Here is a 19590-nt window from a genome sequence, read left to right on the forward strand (position 1 = left end):
AGCACTGTGTCCATGTCACAAGTAGAATAATGTACAAGCGGGCAGTCATTATTACAAAATAAACCTGTTCTGGTCAGAACAAGACCTCTCATAACATGTCCTCACTGTAAGAAAAAAAAGTTTATGTAAGAATTACGTTATTTTACTGATTTTTAACAGTTTAAAGTAATTTCTTAAATATGGTCAAAAAATATAAATAAAAAAGGAACAGAAAAAGACCACAAAAAAAGAAATGGGGAAATATGTAAAAATTACATGGAAAACTGTTATTTTACATTTTTTTTGGTGCCCCAGCAGCCAGAAAATGTCTGTTTTTATTCAAGATTGTTTACAGTGCTGATTAAAAACTTTGTACACATTGTGCTTCATCTTAAGTTATATAGTGGCCTAACATTGCAAGTACCTCATAATGATTTTTTTATATTTGCAATGATACTAAAAAAAGGTGTTTTCATAATGAAGATAGAGGTTGATATTTTTGACTATTTTAAAATCAACTCAAAAACATCCCTAAAGACTTATCGTGGCGGTTTACCTGGCGGAAACCCACCAGTATCATAATTGAATCATACAGACACAGTTGCCACATTAATGTTTTTCAGACCCAAATAACTTGATCGATGCATTACGTTTCCTGTAATGTACAATCCACACAATTTATAAAATTAATCAAGACATAAATTACAATGTCAGTCATCATTTTTGGTTCAAATAAGCTTTTATACACACCTCACACACCTGTGTACACACACACACACACTTTCCTCACCTTCCCAGTAGGTCTATGCACTGTAACAGGCACACCTGGAGACGCTTGAGTGCTCCTTGTGTGAAGCCTGTATTATGCTAATTGTGACCCACGGGCACTGTGTGAAGGCTTGGTATAATTATCCGTGTAATTGTCTCGTATTTTGTAAAGTGCCAGATCGTTTAATTCAGGATTAACATTTCTTCACCTCCAACGGCCAAAGGCTTTACTTTAACTCGTTCCCCCCTGTGGGGAACTTGACTATATTCGTACATTTGATTTTCAAATCCCCATCTCTCTCTCTCTCTCTCTCTCCCTCTCTCGCTCTCTTTTCCTCACGTGCATGAACGTATATTTAGTTTTGGAAATCTATGTGCACTGTATTTTGTGAATTTGACATATGCTTGTAAGGAGATGACAGAGTGGCTTTTATTTAGGACAGCATCAGTTTTCACAAGCTTGATGCCTTAATCCTGCAACTGTTTGCCCCGCGTGACCGTTTGGGCCGAGTTTCCTTTCGTAATCTACATGGAGCCACTGTTTCCAGCGCAAGCGAAGGCTTTATCAGCTTTGTGGCCTGCTACCAAAACCAAATGGCATTAATATCTCCTGTGATGATAAACAAGATGGTTCCTTCCCATGCCAGCAGCACTCGAGAACTTTTTTTGCTGTCGGTTTAAACAGTTCCTCTACATGTTGCTTCATAAAATTTCACTGTAATTCTTGGTAATGTGTTATATCATTTTCCACTTCCTGTTTATTGCTAAGCTACCATTTGATAGGCATAATGTGCAGTGTTTAGGGGTTGTGACATACAGCAAATTTTATTTAAATTATCTTCAAACAAGACATGACACAAACTCTGTATTCATTCCGCGAGAGTCGTGACATTCCATTCATTTCTCATCAGTGTCCCTTCAGGCACAGACTGACTGATTCATTCAAGCTTAATTATATACAATGAGCAATTATATTCTATAAAACTGTGTCTGGGCCCTACCCTGATCTGGATTATCTTAAAATAATAGTTGAGTAACTTGGAATTCAGTAAGGCCATTTACCGTGTTGTATTATGCTATGTGTTTAAATGAGTTTAAGGAACGCAAGTAAATGGACATTTTTTCTTTTATAAATGATCAAAGCAGCCAAGCACTCAGGAGTTTATTTAATGATCTAATCCGTTTAGAGCTGAATATGACCTTAAGACAGAAGTGTCTCAGATGAGCTGTGACCCTTGCCATTTAAGAGTTTTAAATTAAACATCTGAGTAAACAATTTATTCTTTGCTGATGAAGGGGTATGCAACACAAGTTTGGACTTGAACCGTCTTCATTCAACTGTACATTCACCTATATTTCTCTTAAGTGACTCAGGTCCCCCTGGCACGGTGCAATTTCACATTTCCCAAAATCCACAGAGGATTTCGGTAATAGTCATCCGTTACCACGATTTACAGTGCATTACAAGCCTTAAAAGATATTTGATCTTTTCAACTCCTACCGGTGCTCAAAAACGTTGCCTCTCAAACATTTGAAGTCCTGACATGCTGATAGATCATTATAGAAGAAACAGACAGAGAATTCTCCCATTCATTGAGCGTTGATGGCCTACAAATTGCCTGACTGAACATGTCAATATTTAAAAAAACATCTCCGGAGCGCTTATATCGCTAGGATGTTATTCCAGATTTCCAACACGTCATAAACCTGTTGTTCCTTCTGTATACGCTGTGACTGCCAAGTCATCCGACAGAAAAAATAAAAGCGCATTCCTCATGCTGTGTTAAAAGCTGAATCTTCGGTTTATGAAACTCTCCAGTGAACAGTAACATGACATTCAGCATGTCAATATCTTCGATACGTTTGTTTTTTCATTCGCTTTGGGAAAACGCCAACATCGAACAAATGCTCTTTGTCAGTGTTTGTGACATGGTATGTTTTTGTTTCCTTCGGCTGGGTGACTGACAACCAGCATGTTTCCATGTGAAAAAATAACACATCGGTGACGCAAATGGAATTATTCTGCAGTCAAATCAACTGCCATAACAGTTTTCAGTAACAGTGGTATTTAATGTACAATCTTAAAAATAAAGGTGCCTCACAAGGCCATAGAAGAACCTTATTGTCTAAATGGTTCCGTAAACATCTGAAGAACCTTTACGTTTCACAAAAGGTTCTTTATGGGCAAAAAAACGTATTCGGATTGTAAAAAGGTAAAAATGAGACGGTTCTTTAAAAACCTTTGACTAAATGGTTCTTTGGCGAACCAAGAATGGTTCTTCTTAGGCATCGCTTTGAACAACCTTTTAAGAAACTTTATTTTTAAGAGTGTATGTCTAAATATTTGTGTCTGAAACGCATATTAAAAAACCTTCTAAAGTATCAGATTTCAGTGATTACCACGATGGACGACTTTTAACTGAACTTGTGCCTGTTCCAAAAACTTTTATGCACTCGAAAGCAACTGTGACTAATAGAATGATTGCAGACCACGAGCCAAACATGCTTTAATGTCAAATCACCTTCCATCAAACCTTCTCTCATTGCGCCCATAGAGACTGTCGTTATTTTCCGCAGCCACAATAATCACAAAAACCTGTTACTCAGAATTCATCTATTGTGCATCCATCAAGGCTTTTTTTCTAAATAAAAGAGGCAGTTGCTTGGGAAAGATTGTTTTATTTTACTTGAAATGTATAATTACTCTTGTTTTGTTGGTTTAGTGAATCTGCAACATTGGCCCTGCAGCAGGGGCGGCTGTGCGTTCCAGTGGCCTTATCTGATCCAGACCACTTTGGGAAGACACCTGTAGAATTTTTAAAGATAAATTACCATCTAAGTAACCATAAAAGAAGATTTATAGTCATGGTGCGGGAGTCCTGACAGCTGGACACTTTACAGCCATGCTCCTCAACTATTGGGAATGTTATTACTACTAACCCAAATAACTACAATGCTAACTCATTCATCATATGAAAAATACAAAATTGCAAATTCAATATGGCCTGGTCATCTTTTTTAGTCAAAAAGTGCTTAAGGATATAGATCACATCAGGCCCATTAGTATTGTGCCCAAGGACTTAAGAACGTTGATCCATGCTGTCAAGTGATGTCTTTCAGTTGCTTACCTGCTGGCCAAGGTTAAAAGGTAGTTTATTTGACACCTAATGTGTTGACAGGTGTCAAGGTAGGGTGCCTCTCCCTTTGTAAAGGGGAGATGGGCTAAGGGGATGGGGGGTGTCTCCATTGCCCCTGGGGTCTTCCTGTGGTGGCGTATGTTTCCAGTGAAATCCCTAAAGGTGAGGGGGCTTTAAATAGAGGCTTTAACCTGCCCAAACGGCTCCCTGGTGTGCACAATTAAGCCTTTGTATATCTCTCTGTTTGTTTTCTTGTTTTCATGTTGATGCATTGTTTGTTTTGGCGTTACGTTATGTTCTTACGACGACGGCTTCACGTGGATCTATGATTCGGAAGTTTTGCACTATTGTTGCCTCTAATCTTGAAACTATGCATTACTGCAATGGGATAACATGCCTGTTAGATTTTGATTACTAAACGCCTCAATCTGATGTTTGCATATATATTTAAAAGTATATGTATTTTCCATTCTCTCTCTATTTTGCAGTGTAATGTAAATAACTTCCTCTGGATGGCTCCGCTAAAGTTGATGGAATGATTTTCATGTCAGTAAATATATGACTTTGAAAACCATCCTCGCTGATGATTGACTTCAAATTTGTTTCATCCTACAAAACTGACAAAAGTTGACATTGCACATACCTTAAAGAAAGAGATGAAAGAAGAGACATTATGCGCAGGAGGAATGCAGTTAGGCTGCATCTCGTGTCCATCATCTACTATTGACATAAGGTACATGTCACTCACACTCCTACCTGCTCCCAGAACAGCCGCAGGGCAATGCTTGCCCAATACTGGCAGCAATATCACATCCAAGGATTCGGTGGAAGGTGCCCACAAATAAAGGCGTAAGAGACGACAACAAGCTATTATTCCAGAAAAATATTGTTAATGTAAATAAGCAGAGGGTTTGGAAAGGCGAGTGTCCATGTGTGTCGATAAACAAATGTCCAGCTCACAGGGTATGATTTGAGAGCTCTCCGCGACTCCAAATAGTGGTCTATTGTGTTTTCCCGGAAAAAAAAAACTAAAGCCAAAAGATCCCTGATGCCAGTTTTATAAAGCACACAGACTTCCTTATTAAAGTAATTAATCTGCATGTATGTACCAGGAGCACTGTAGTGCCTCAAAAGGGAGGAACTCTTAAGAGGGCACCAGTGTCTTATGAACCGTGAGGGTACCACCGGTTTCTTTAGTACACTGTGACCACCATCCCTTAAAAAGATATAAGGGTATGTTTTACAAGTTAACGTGTTAGCAAGCTGTTTATATAAAGTTATGCTCTGTGTTTGATGTAACTTTGCCCAAGGGCATAGTAGTAGTAGATATGTAGTCAGCTTTTATACAATTATTTATGTTTTATTCCCGGGGACATCTTGCTGCTGGGGCGGTGTACCACTAACTAAACTCAATCTCTTATGCATGTTTTCACCTGTATGAGAGCTATGTGAAAAATGCCATATCTCACTATATCACTAAGCAAGACATACACCGGTGTTTCTAAAGACCTTGAGCACATATTTCAACGAGACAGACACATCCCATTCACAACCTCATCAAAAGTGTCAATCTATTGATCTAAATTTGGTTACGTTGAAAGCCATTCAATGGGAATTTGTAACAATTTTACGAGGTGGCTTATTCGTATGAATTTGCAAGTTGTGTGTACAAAAACATACGATTACTAGAAAAAAAGCAATACTGAAGCTCCACCCCTCACCCTAACATCACTGGCGCCAAAAACAAATCCTGCATAAATGTGCGAATTAGACTGTACGAACTCATACGATTTAGCCTCAGTTAGCCATCCTTGAAAAGGAAATTGCAGTGAATTTAAAGCTGCAATTCGTATTTTGGGAGGGCTTAAAATAAGTTAAAAATCTGTTGAGAAGTACACAATTAATCATTGTTAAAGTGGTTATAACAATGATTTATATTGTGAGCTGTCCAGGTTGGATTCTGCCAGGAAAACGCAGTTGTTTTTCAACACATATAGTCACAGAAATACTTGTATCTTACAATTTTAAATTTCAAGCATAGAGGGCAATAGAGATGCAAAAGTTATTAATGTTTAGCTGAATATCAAATTAATAGCCTATCAACAATAATGAGTCATCATTTAAATAGTGATATTTGTTAATATCATGTGAATTTAATATTTTATAGGGAGGTTCAGAAATCATACTGGAAACCTTGAGGGTCTGAGCCAGTATGGAAATACTGATTGTTTCCCTGACACTATCCGGTATCATTCCAATGGATGAAATCTCACTTGATTTATTAACGAACCAGACACATGACCCTATCACCCACTATATGTTTGATGGTAGTAAAAGCAACCATGTTTTATCTTATCGGGATTTAAAGCGACCATGGGTGAGGGCGTCAATTTCGGTATAGGGAATATCCAGAACACTAAATTGTCCCTAACAATAATTTCGACCAAACAATTAATCTACACATATATATACCTGTGATGTCCGTCTATTTCTTGTGTTTTTTTACTTAATACTTATTTTATCTACATTTATTAATCCAGGAATCATGTAATTGAAATAAATACAAAATTTACAACCGTGTTCTGGACAAATAGAGCAGACAAAGCTTTTGCTTTTATGCATGCAGAATATTTTGTCATTACACAGCTCTGGACTTCATACATACGTTTTTTCTGATGTTTGTACTGTTTTTAGACAAGAAACTAATGTGATTTAGTTGATGGATGACGTCAGCTAAGGGGCGGGGCTTATATTTATGAAGGCTCTTTAAGAGGATTCGATTTATTTAAAGCTGCACTATGTAGGATTGGCGTCTTTGTCGCCATCTCAGTTTGTAGTTGCTACTGCAGGTGATGTGCTGAGGTTGTCCGTGATAATTCGCTCCACATGAAATACAGATGTAGGGAGGTCATTTCTAAATCCCAGGAGGTCCCAGATAATAGTAATCCAGGGTTTAAATTACACTTATCATAATGACATAAAGAGAGAAAGTACAACCGATGAAACTGTACTCGTCTGTATTAGCACAACAAGGGAGCTGCGGTTTTTGTGTTATCTATTGAAATATTGAAATGTCTTACCTGTTCAGAAGAAATAAAGTCATGCCTGCCATTTTAAATCCTTTCAGATCACAGAGTTCACGCCACCTTTGAAATGCCTTGCCATTATTATTTTTTAAAGTCCAATTACTTTCACTTTTTCTTTGTAAACTGTCATAGTTCGTGCTTTCTTGTTTTAAACAACTAATGAATCCTCAGATGTCAACGCTGCTTGCCGTTTAAAAGTAAAAGTACTAAACGTTGCCATAGATAACGTTGCCATATAGAAGTTGTGTTAAATCCTACCCAACGGTTGTGAATACACGCTGCAAATCGCCTGTCAATCGCAGCATCCACGTGCTGGCTGACAGCCGGATCCTCTTCGTTTTGTGTACGAATGTGACGAAATGACGCATAGACGAAGAACACCAAATATGGATCTCCGGGAAAGACGACCCGACACGGCAAATTACAAACCATTATTACAAGCTTTCCGTGGTGAATCCCGCAAGGGTAGTGACACCGTTTTAAACACCGTTCTTTCATGTAGGCCTACTTGCTCAATAATTGGTTTTAGCTTTTTTTACTCAAAATAACTTACGGACTGCCACTTTAAAGGAATCGATTTCAACCTTTGGAATCGACTATCGATTCTCAACGCCTTGGAATCGACTGGTAACAAAACAATTATCAAAAATTGCACTTATGCTTTTTGTTGTCCATGTTGTTCCAATGCTTCCATTATTAATCTCATATATAAGTCGGTTTGGAAAAAAGCGTTTGCTAAATGACTAAATGTAAATGAAGTTTATTGACCAAAAATACGGGACAAGTTGCGTCACATATTGATTCAGGAACAGTGTTCTTCTCAATTTATGACAATCCCCTTATAACCGGATGAGTTGCAAACTTAAACGTTACTCCGTACTTGTTTACATCTATGAGGATAACCACATATAACTTTATTATAATGAATAATTATATATAATGACTATTATACTGCTTCTTTTTAATTAGCATCTTTTCAAAGTTATAATCCAATAAAACACGTTTATGTTATTTGTTGTCCTTTCCATTAAAGTTATGGGGAGGATGCACTGTTATAGAGGTCTATTAATCATATACAGTGGTTTTATAAATGTAGGCAAAAATATGTGTAAAAGTAGGTTTTAGCCAGACTGTAGATGCTGTTGAACATACAGTAGTTAATACTGAGCGGCTCATTGTATATTCTGGTGTATTTCTAAGGAAAGTGATCTTGTTGTGGCCAGCAATATACAGTGTATTGTAATGAGAGTGACAACAATGAAGAACAGTGTAGAAAACTAGAAAGTATTGTCAAAATATTATGTTGTTTAAATAAGTCAAGTAAACGACGCTAAACTTGCACAATGCGGCTCTGCAGACCAATCTTATGTCCCCACCAAAGTCAAAATCAAACTTACGGCCTTGACCATAGGAATGAAGCCAACGGTGTGAAGCACCTGCATGCCAGCAGCATAGAGCTCTCTAGTGGCTGCTTGCAGTAATTACACGGTGGCTGAGCAGAATAGATGCTCAACCTTTCACAAAAATGGATGTGAATAAAAGTAAATAAACATTACAACTCGTTTATCTGTATTATATAAAATATACCATAATTATTAACATGTGAGAACAGATATTTAATCAAATGAGAGTTAGGCCTATTGTAGCCTAATGTTTTAATGTCAAAATGGAAGGAACAATCAATGGTTTTGTGTAATATCAAATTGATGCCTTTTGTATTAGGTGCATGCATGCAATTAATATGTAAACAATTAAGTAAATAACAGAGCTAAACATGCTTTATTTACCGTCATGGTTGAAAATATGATGCTCTTGCACTGAAACGATAAAGCATTGCCCGACTTTGGGAAATAAAGCTGGTTATGGTGTGGAAAAAGTGGGGTGATAACCAGCCCCACACCTTTTAATCAAAGCTGTTTTCCCCAGGGTGCAATTTTCACCTTTTTTGTTCTAAGTCAAAGTGATAAGGAACAACGCAGCAGCCACAAATAGCAATCATCTTATTGAAGAAGATTCATGTCTGCCTACCCTTGGCGATTTAAAGGTTTAAAATTTATAAGCGCGCATTTTATCAAAGGGCGCAGATGCAAGTTAATTGCAATTTCATGTATACAGGGACGCTTCTGCGGGGCTATTAACAGATAATGGAATAAAATACAGGTATTGTATTACATTTGTGTGTATGATGATGTCACAAGGGACCGCGTGTAAGCTCAGGTAAGTAGCTACACAACAAAACTGGCGCGCGCCTTCCCGCCATCTCAGAGGATGCGGTAAACACTTTAGTTGTTTAGTTAGACGATTTTTTTCAATAATAAATCTAGTTTATGTTAGAAACACTTTAGTTTATTGAAATTATAGCATTAGGCTATCCTTTAACATATTACAATAATCGTTCAAATCCCAAAAAAAACTTAAAATAGTTTCATATGATTGAAACAATTTTACTAAAAAGTTTTGCCTTATAATCATGACACAAATTTTAATTTTCATGTGTTTAAAACAGTTTCAAACCACATAAATCAGATTTTAAGGTAACGAAAAAGTAAATGAAATAAAAAAGGAACATAAAAATATTTGTGTGGAACAATATAAATAATTAGAAAATAGTTTTTTTCACATCTAATTAATTTAATAAAAATGATAATCAGTTATGGCTGGCTATTAACGGAAAATGTATAGGCTAATGAAAGACTTGACGTTCTCCAAACGTCATTCGTCAACTGATAATTAACTATTAAGTTTAAATGTTATATAATTATATATTTTCATAACGCATATCATAGTTCAATTTCATCTGTTAATTGGCATAATAAGAAAATTGTTCTTTTATTGACTCTATTATTGAGACCCGACCGAGTCTGGTGTTTTCTTCAGACCTGCTCTGCCCTTTGACAAGAATGAAAACATTTCTGAGGGTCTCCCAGGTGGTAGTTAAATGCTCTGGGAACCTCCTGACATCACTTCAGGGGGCTGACCTGTGCTTATCTTACTGGCTAGGCAGGTATTGCCCAAACATGTCAAACAGTCAGGGAACCAGTGATCCTAACATCCGCACTATACCAGCAAAAAGAGCCAGACTCTTAATGGGGAAGTGCTGGTGTCTAATATGAGGGCACCACGGGGCAAACGTCTCAATCTGTCAATCAGCCGGCCTTTCTGCTCTTATTTGTCATGAGAAACACCAGCAATCAGTGTCTCATTACACGCAACAGTGAAAGTTGTGCGGTGTGTGACCTTATAGGCGGCGCGAGGAACAAGGTCAGCTGTTGGTCAAAACAATAAAGGTACATCGACGGAATAATTCATTTTAATGTTAGAAGATTTATGTCTATATATAGACAGCCTTTCTGATATAACATCACAACTAGAGCGAGAGTGAACGAACTCTCTGCTGTAAATCAAACAATACAAATTCAAGTGCTTTCCATTGCGATAGCATTATAAACCTTCAGTTTTGTTTACAATTATAATCATTGCGAAATGTCTGAATTGTTTTGGGCCTTATTCCAATAGGATTTAATGGTGTGCTGTTTCTCATTCACAGATAAAATCTAACCAACAAACACAACACATTACCATCATGGACCCAATAAAGACAACTGAAGAGTTCATTTGCAAAAACAGATAAATCATGTTTTTTTATTGTGCCTTCCGATTAATATAAAGCAAAACGCAGTTTGGTTGTTTCAATTAAGTTACTAAATAACACAATAAAAAACTTCAGTTTTTGTATACGAACTCCTCAATCATAGATTTTTAAAACTCCACAATTCCTATTAGAAATAATACGTCTATTAGAAATTCAGAAAAGGTTTCTATTGTCTTTTTCAATAGCGGTGTTGTTTTAATGACAACATTTCCACATTTGCTTCAATAAAATAAATGACGTGTTAAAATACACTTTACACATGTCTTTGGCAATGATCCAATGCATGCTTTCTGCTTCATTAGCTACAGGCTCTCAAAGAAACTTATGACAATTCATTTTTTTAATTGAATTGTTAACTACCCTAAAAACACCAAAGGATGTTTTTACCTTGAGTCCTTGCGCCCACTAGGGACAACATATGGTATGTCCTGTTGCCATCCAGGGCACAAGGTGGTGTCAGTTGAAAACACTTATCGAATGTCGGATTTGTCAAATATTTTGGGGATTTGGGATATATATTTTTTAAATGAACAACTGCAATATACAGGAAAACTCGCATTAAATGAAACAGATGGACTAAGCATTCCCCTGTTTGATCATTTTTAAACTTTCCTATAGGTTTTGTTTAAACATTTTCTTTTACAAGAACTGAAAAAAAAAACTGTCTCTCGAAAGCAATTTATAGCTTGTTTTTTCCAGGAACACATTTCACCAAAGGCACTGATTCAAAAATTAACATATGGCAGAACATTTAGATTATATAAAAAATATTGAAAAATAAACAAACAAAAGAATAATATGGGCACACTGCTTTTACAATGGAAAAATCATAATTGCAGTAATCACAGGTAGTGTGGCAAAAATACAATGCTTCTGCCAAGTGTAGAGGTTGTGTGAACCAACATTTCAGTGTGCAAGGTGTAAAAACCAAGCATGTTGATAATGAATGAAGTTTCAGAGGCCCATCATCTCTCCTACAAGTAAAGCCACTGATATAAAAGTGCAAGTGCATCTATAAAGATCCCAGAGCTTTATGCTACAAGTGCTTCTGGCTCCAAAATAACAGCTGATTTTGCTTATAAAAATAGAACCTGTTTGACTGCAGTTTCATGGACAGAAAAAGAAATGCAAAAAAAATGAAGTGACCACTACATGTATAACGTCCAAAAATGCGAATGCATAAGTTCCACAGTCATCACAAAAAAAATCTAAAAAAACTGTACAGAAATTTGTCTCGCCAGAAAAAATATGAATGCAGCTAGTCTAAATCAGCACTGCAAGATCACTGCTTGCCATCAGCTGGCATTTAAAAAGGCACCAAAGAGCTGGAAGGAGTCTGGGTTAACTGTATGGTCAGCTGGGAGACATCTCTGTGGCGATGACAGATGGAAGGTGGAATGAGGAACATGAGTCTCTACGATGTATAAGTTTAAAGATTAACTCTTCTTTCTCCAGGCTGAGCTTCTGGCTCTGCAAAGATTGTTTCTCCAGCGCCTCCTGCAGGTCATTCTGCTCCTTCGACAGCTGCCTGCAAAAACAAAGAGCATGGCATACATTTTTATTATATTAGTTATATGTATATCATATAAACATTAATGTTTTTTCAGTGGCACGATGTCAACTTATTTTTAATGCAGTTTCAACAAACGGGGATCAGAACTTTCAAGCTTTATAATGTAATCAAGAGCAAGTGCAGGCTAATAAAATAAATCACTACATGCATACATACAGCTCTGGGTGAAATAGATCAAAAATTTTAATATCATGAGAAAAGTTGCTTTTTAAACCAATGAATCACACTAAGAATTTATAAGAAATATAAGGCTCAAATTAACATTTGGTCTCAAATCAGAAAATATAACTACTTGTAAACTGGTCTTATTTGCAAGTGAATGACAGAAATGTATTTCATTTGTTATTAATATACATTTTAGGTAAACTAAGAAGAAGGATATCTTCTCAACATCATAAGCAAAACTCAACTACCTTGTACCTGCAGGTGGCAGTACATACATATTTTTGTATTAAAAGGACACCTCACCCAAAAATGGAAATTCTGTCTCTATTTACTCACTCTTGATTTGTTCCAAGGCTGTATTAAAGTATTTGTTCTGTTGAACACAAAAGAAGATATTTCAAAGAATATGGGAAACTAAACAGTTCTGGGGCACTATTGACTACCCTTGTAGTTTTTCAAGTCAATAGTGCACCAGAATTGTTCAGTTACAGACATTCTTCAAAAAAAAAGGGGGTGAGTAAATGACAGGATTTTCTTTTTGGGTGAACCCTCCCTTTTCAAGGTTTAATCTAGTACTGACAGGAGGGGAACTGACAAACACCTGGTTAAATTTTAAATGTTGGGGGAAAAAATAAGATCTAGAAGAAGAAAAATATATTAAGAGGCCTTCCACACAGAGACGCATTTAGCTGTATACGTAAAGATTTTGTATCTTTTCGGCAATTCGTCCACACGGATCTTGCGTTTTGGGAGCATGAAACCAGCATTTTTTGAATAGTGGATAAATCTGAAAATGCCACTATCTGTATATTTTTTGAAACGATGATGTCATCACCCCAGCACGTAAAGTTATGCGCATGCTCCAAACCATCTTCTCTGATTTTAGTGCATCTCTGTGGCAGAATTATAGCGCCACATACTGATTTGACTGTATACTACATCGTTTTGTGTTGTTTAGTGTATATGCAGATATTTCTTGAAATGACGCAGTGAAGAGGAAAAAAAAAAGATTTGATTGGGAAAGCTCTGGCTTCGTGTGGATGTGGCCTAAATCTGTTTAAGAACATCAACCTGTTTAAAAAATATTTTTTTCTGGGTTATTAAAAACAAGAAGTACAACATAATAAACCAATATTTTACCGTGACATATTTTAATGTATGACATATCGCTTTATTGCTCCCTGAACTCTCTTAGCAGAAGCTTTTATCCAAAGCGACTTAATGACTAAATGTAAACGTAAACATGTATTTCGATACTAATAGACTATAACATGGTAACAGATCTACACAAGCGTAGTAAAGCCAGCCATACTGTATGAGGCTTTGATAGTTGTCTATCCGGACTCTGAAGTCCTCATTCTGTTGTAAAGCATGCAGAAGTTGGTCCTCCAACGCAAGATTCTTCTCAACCTGATAATCACAACACAACAAAAAGAAAGACATTACACAAACTCTTAACATAACTTTTATAACAATCAGTACATCAGAACCCCTTTAATGTTGCAGCTGGTCAATCGGGCATTTCTTTGCAAACCAAGCTGCCACATGCAAATAAACAACATGAATAATCAAATAACGTGCACCTGCTCTCATTTTTGAGCAATCCTTTTCTAGAAATAAATAAGAATGAATGAACCACTGCTATAAAGATGTACATTTCAATTTAAAATTATAATGCTGGGTCTGTTTGTTTAATAATCTAGTAATATGAGGGGGGGAAATATTTTAATTTCCATTTTAATTGAACAATTTTAAATTTCATTTTAATTAACCTTCACATTTTTATTTAATAATTTTAATTTGCAGATGACTTTTGTCCCTCCCTACTGACAAGTCACAGTAAAGTATTAAGGTTAAAATTAAGGATTTATTTATAAAAAAAAGCAAAATTAAGGTTCACGAAAATAGTGTCAGTGTTCCTATAAAAAGTTAAATAAATGATTGTACCAGCTCTTCCATCTGTAGCAGCTTGTTTCCCTGGTCCTGTAAACGCTCACGCTTCATTTCAATGACAAACAGCAGGCTCTCCTGCTCCTGCTCCCAGAATACACCAGGACTGCCATGGGTCTGAGACAAACAATAGATGCAACTAAATCAACTGTGTATTTTGATAACAGATCTCTATTCCCTCAACGACAAACCTCAATATTTCTCTGAAGGTCTCTTCTGAGCATGGACTCCTCGGCTCTACGCTTCAACTCATTGAAAAGATGCAGCTCTGACGTCAGGCTTTCAATCTGGTCCTGAGTTCATAGAAAGTTCAGCTTTTAATTCTTCGTAAGTCAAAACTGAATGCCATTGTTATAAATACAAACATGCATTACCTTCAAAGCATTCAGAGCTGCTGCATGCGATTCATTTAAAACATTCTTCTCCCCGTCATGTAATTGCTGTAACTCTGTAAAGAAAGCAACGTTTCCCTTATTTTAGACCGTATAAATGAGGGGATGTGCATAAATAGGTCCTAGATTGACATGTAGGCTTGGCAGACGCCTCGAATCGAAAGACACAAATACATTCGCATACAAAAACAGGAACTAAGCGGCAGCTGTTGTTAGTCAGTATTAGAAGACTTCAACGCTCTGACCTTCTGTTTCTCTCTGATGCTGCTCTCTGGTGCTTCTCATCTGTTTCTCATGAAGATCGTGTAGATCAGCGGTTATCTCGGTCTTCACCTGTTCACACGAGACATAAATGTTCAATGTGACATATCGCATGACAAAATAATAATGGCAGGTTCATGTATTGGTGTAAAAGACATAACTGAATGTTTACAATTGGGGTCCGTTTAGCAGGTATATGGTATTATTTAATAATCATATATTTTATACAAAGGAACCACACATACCACACAAAAAACTAACACACTATCCTTTGTTCTCCCTTGTTAAAACAAGCAATGTTCGGCTGTGTTTGAACACACAAAACCAGCCCTCTTTAGAAGCCAATAAATACAATCCCTCCCCGCAAACAGGTTTAGCTTTGTCGGCAATGGGTTAACACCTGGTAAAGATGTACCAAAACATGATTCTCCAGCCCTTTACAGACATCACAACAAACATTCATAGAATCGGCCATGTTCCCAATTATGCGGTAATGGAAAAGCACGACTTGTTTATTACCGCCGGCTGTTTCGTAATATAAAGCTGCTGACATAAACGGGGATCAGAATACTAATCTTGAATGGATTTAAACGTGAAGCTACATGTACTTGTGAGTGAAGTGTTCCATTCATTCACGAAAAACCCCAGGTGGCATTTCAATGCAGAGAGGCTTTGAACTCAAAGGGTTCTCTACCTTCTCGGTAATGCTGTAGACCAAAGTGCAAATATCTCCAGGATGATCCTTGAGGAGCTGATCTCTCTCCTGGTCTCCTGAAGCTGTCAAAATGGCATGAAGTATCTTTAGCTGCCACTCGTACGCCTTCAATTGATTCTCCAAGTCAGAATGCTCTTCCTCAGATGAGAGTACAGCTTATGGAGAACAACAGAAAACATTATGTGAAAACAAAGCTCAGGGTTGCCTAGAGCTACCCACACTGATCTCAAATAAACCATGTGATGAGCTAAGATCAACACAACTTTACAATGGAATCATGGGACATTGAATTGCATTTATTAATATATAATAAATCCAGCTCAAAGTTAAGATAAAAAAGCTGCTAACATTCAGACTTCCCCTGAAACATATGGTGTTTATATGATTGTTTCAGAGGTAGATTTGTTCATAACAATGACTTTGGACAGTCATGCTTTACTCATTCTGATCTTTCTTCCAAATAATATCGTCCCCCATGCGACATGACATGATTCAGAGAAATCACTCACCACTCCCATCTTGAAGGTTGATGATCTCCTTTGCTTGCTTTACGCCTTCTATCGCTTTATTTTTCTTCTGAATAAAGAAGAATAATAAGCATTTCAGCACTGAAACCAATGCTAGGTGACACAAGACCACTGTTCCAAAAACAAAGTGTGTAACTTAACAGAAGTGATATAAAAATTCCCATTGGTTACATTCCAAATCTGTCTTACATTACCAGTAAAACATGCACTTAACATTGCACAACCATGACATCATCTTGAAATCACGTACTGTACAGTAATGCCGTGCACTTTTTCTTGATAAGTAGCTGTAAGCAAGTGCAAGTTTCTTGGTTTCCTTTCCATTTTACATCCCGTAACCAAAAAAAAATTATAAAACAGACAAATAGACAAAAAGTCCCATTAAAATCACATACTTAGTCCTAAACCCAAGTAGAAAATGTAACTACTTCCATTTATGGCATTCCAGAATAGTTTTTTAACCCATTTTTCTTCAACAAGCATTGAAACGTCAATACCTTTCAGTGGTTTTATTAATTCACGAGTAAAGAATGTAGCATTGCAGTGTGAATGGTTCAAGATTTCAAAACGTCAGGGCTGTATAGAGGTGACTTATTGTTTTGAAACGTATGTGCCAAATGCTTCAAATAAGCCCATAGCTTTCCAAACAGCATCAAACCGCTCGGTGCACAGGGTCTCTTCTTTGAGAGCAAAACAAAGTCATATTCTTTTGTTTGCTGTCAAGTTTGAGGATCACCAATTCATAATTTAATTAAAGTCAACGCCCTTGAGCAAGAGTAACAAAAGACACTCAAACCAAGTCAAATCCCCTTCATTATTCTCTATCCTGCTTTATGACTGTTGGAAGTCAAGTCATTTTTCTTTTCAACAATCTTTTACGACATGTAAACAATGTAAAAAGACTGTTAGACAGTAAGTACAGTAAAGGCATTAGGGTGTAACCTATGAACAAACCAAAGCTGTTATCTGTGGACCCAAATCATGAAAAATCCTGAAGGAGGCAGTGGTATTCAATGTAGTCACAAGACTTTTCTGACTGGGTTGTGGCAGGAAAAATAAATGTGCATGACAGTGCATAGAAAGAGAAATGGCAATATAGTTCAAAATTCTAAAGAGGAAGACATTTTTTTTCATATTTCATTGTGAAAAAGCTGTGCGACCAAAGAAACTCAATGCATAGTGCAAATTTAATAAACATAAACAAATGAGGCACATGACGACATGGATAGGTTGCATAATCCTTCATCCAAAACACTTAGTCACGTTTGATTTAAAGGGATAGTTCAAGCAAAAATACGAATTCTGACATCAATATTCACCTACATGTTTTTGAAAATCTGTATGACCCTTTTATCTGTGAAACACAAAAGAAGAGATTTCGAGAAATATCTGTTGTTTTGGGGCCTTACAACGGAACTCAATGGAGACCTAAGTTTTTTGGTCACCGGTGTTCTTCTGAACATCTTATTTCGTGTTGTGCAGTTGAAATAAAGTCAAAAACATGATGAGAGAATTCAATTCAATCGAGTTTTGTGTGAACTATCCCTTTAAGCAGATTTGTTTACTTTTGCATGAGCATTTGGTCAAGGTTGCCCTCACAGTGCCCGATACTGTAGCAAAAGACACAAAGAGAAAACACTCATCTTAGTATTTAAAGATACCAACAGCATTTGATGTCGTTTTGCAAACCGAGGCTAAATCTAAGACGCTTAAATTCCTTTTTGTCAGAGTTTTGTAGGTCACTGAGCAGGGTCACTTCCAAAATTGAATCATGAACAAAGATCCCAAGCCATTGACTGCTTTCATAACATAATTCAGTTTTAATCAACAACACCACTTTCATGCTTTTGCCGACTGTCTGTGGCATGAAAGCAAATGTTCAGGAACTTTAATGAACCCTAGACTTTACTACACTTCGCAGTCCTGTGGTTATGTGCTTTTGATGCAGACTCCAACACTTACTGCTAAGCTTTCTCTGTTTAGTCTTTCACACGTCTCCAGTTGTCCATGTCAAGTATACTGACACATGTGTGATCAACAGGACCAAATGAACTCTGTCTGCTGTAGGACTGTTTATAGGTCACATTAAAACTTGCAGTGAAATCACATTCAAGCACAAATCCTGCAGCAATCTGGGCTAATGAAAGCTTGACCCTGAGATAGATGACACATGAATGCATTCATTTCTCGTGCGCATTTAAACAACGTACTCTTCAAACGTAAAAGTGTCTCATAAGTTCTTCTAAGGCAGATGCGGAAACATTTTAAGCAAACACAAAATAATGACATTAATATGCGACATATTTACATCTTTTATTTATCAAAGCCGATGTCATGAGGTTATTTCAAAGAACAGTAGATATCATCTTGTAAACCCGCATCTGTTTCCAATTAAACCTTTCACAAGTCGAGAAACTGCCATATTAAGAGGTTTCACATCGACTGGCGCATTAGAGAGGAAGTTACAAATGATTTCAAAAAATAAAAGTACAGTGACTTTAATAAGGAAGATAGAATTTACACGTGGTGCATTGATTCACATCGAGGCATTTATAACGCCTCTAAATGCGATCCCTATAAAGTCTCTATGCAACTTTGTCTTATTTGTGAACTAATAGAGACTAAGCAAACCGTACCTTTTTCCGGGAGACCTGGCCACAAACTTTGCTGTTGTGACAACCCATGCTCCTCTTACCCCCGTCTTCGGTAGTAACAGACCGCCGGACCGTTTTTGGCCGCCTCCACCCGTTCAAATATGAGCTCTCATTGATCTCTACTCTGGGGGAGAGGGGCGGGATCTTCAGAGTCACAACTGCGTTCCAAAAACGCATTCAGCATCTACAAAAACAATCGAAAGGCGGGCGAATCTCTGCACAGCTGCGCAAACTGCTGTACGCCGCAACTTCCTCGAATATACAGACGATGCGAACGACTTGTACGTTGCTGCTGCACGTTGTAAACAGATGACGACAAAAGACACAGAGAGAGAGAGAGAGAGAGAGAGAGAGAGAGAGAGACAAAAATACTTGACGCAATAATCATTTGATAAACATTTACTTTAATTTAAGTTTGCATGTCTTAAGGAAAGTATTTATCCAAACAAGAAACGTGCAATAACACAATAAACAATGATGTGCTAAGTGAAGGATATAATCTAAATAAAATAAAAAAAGTAAATATGAAAAATACTTTAAAATACAAACAACTGAAATATACGTTTTATTTAGTTGTCTTTATATAAAACACATAATGCAGAGGTAGTCAACGAAGAGGTTGAAATGCACATCTAAATCTCTCAATTCTACAAGAGAATCAGTTATAATCTTTTGTTTTGCTTAATTTTATTATTTTATGTACATTTATCCATAAATGGTACATTTTAAAA

General features: G+C 36.8%; 1 protein-coding gene across 1 annotated transcript; it reads right to left on the reverse strand.

The window, feature by feature from the left end:
* Positions 1 to 11284: 11284 nt before the first annotated feature.
* ccdc69 (coiled-coil domain containing 69) lies at positions 11285 to 19112 on the reverse strand. The gene is made up of 9 exons (XM_056770338.1): positions 18842 to 19112; positions 16188 to 16254; positions 15658 to 15833; positions 14948 to 15035; positions 14685 to 14758; positions 14502 to 14603; positions 14308 to 14427; positions 13673 to 13770; positions 11285 to 12150 (listed from the first exon to the last, which is right to left on the reverse strand). Exons 1-9 carry the CDS (start codon positions 19034 to 19036, stop codon positions 11976 to 11978), a joined length of 1095 nt encoding a protein of 364 aa, XP_056626316.1. The 5' UTR covers positions 19037 to 19112; the 3' UTR covers positions 11285 to 11975.
* Between the last annotated feature and the right edge of the window lie 478 nt (positions 19113 to 19590).

The sequence above is a fragment of the Triplophysa dalaica genome, chromosome 16, assembly GCF_015846415.1.
Source record: "Triplophysa dalaica isolate WHDGS20190420 chromosome 16, ASM1584641v1, whole genome shotgun sequence".
NCBI classification, from domain to species: Eukaryota; Metazoa; Chordata; class Actinopteri; order Cypriniformes; family Nemacheilidae; genus Triplophysa; species Triplophysa dalaica.

Bases quoted from the DNA above. Each gene is read 5' to 3' on its own strand.
- ccdc69 (XM_056770338.1), bottom strand. From the start codon at position 19,036: ATGCGTTTTTGGAACGCAGTTGTGACTCTGAAGATCCCGCCCCTCTCC. The intron at 14,604-14,684 runs GTAATGCATGTT...CTATGAACTCAG, and splicing joins CAGCTCTGAATGCTTTGAAG to GACCAGATTGAAAGCCTGAC. The intron at 14,428-14,501 runs GTTTGTCGTTGA...TGTTTGTCTCAG, and splicing joins ACCTTCAGAGAAATATTGAG to ACCCATGGCAGTCCTGGTGT.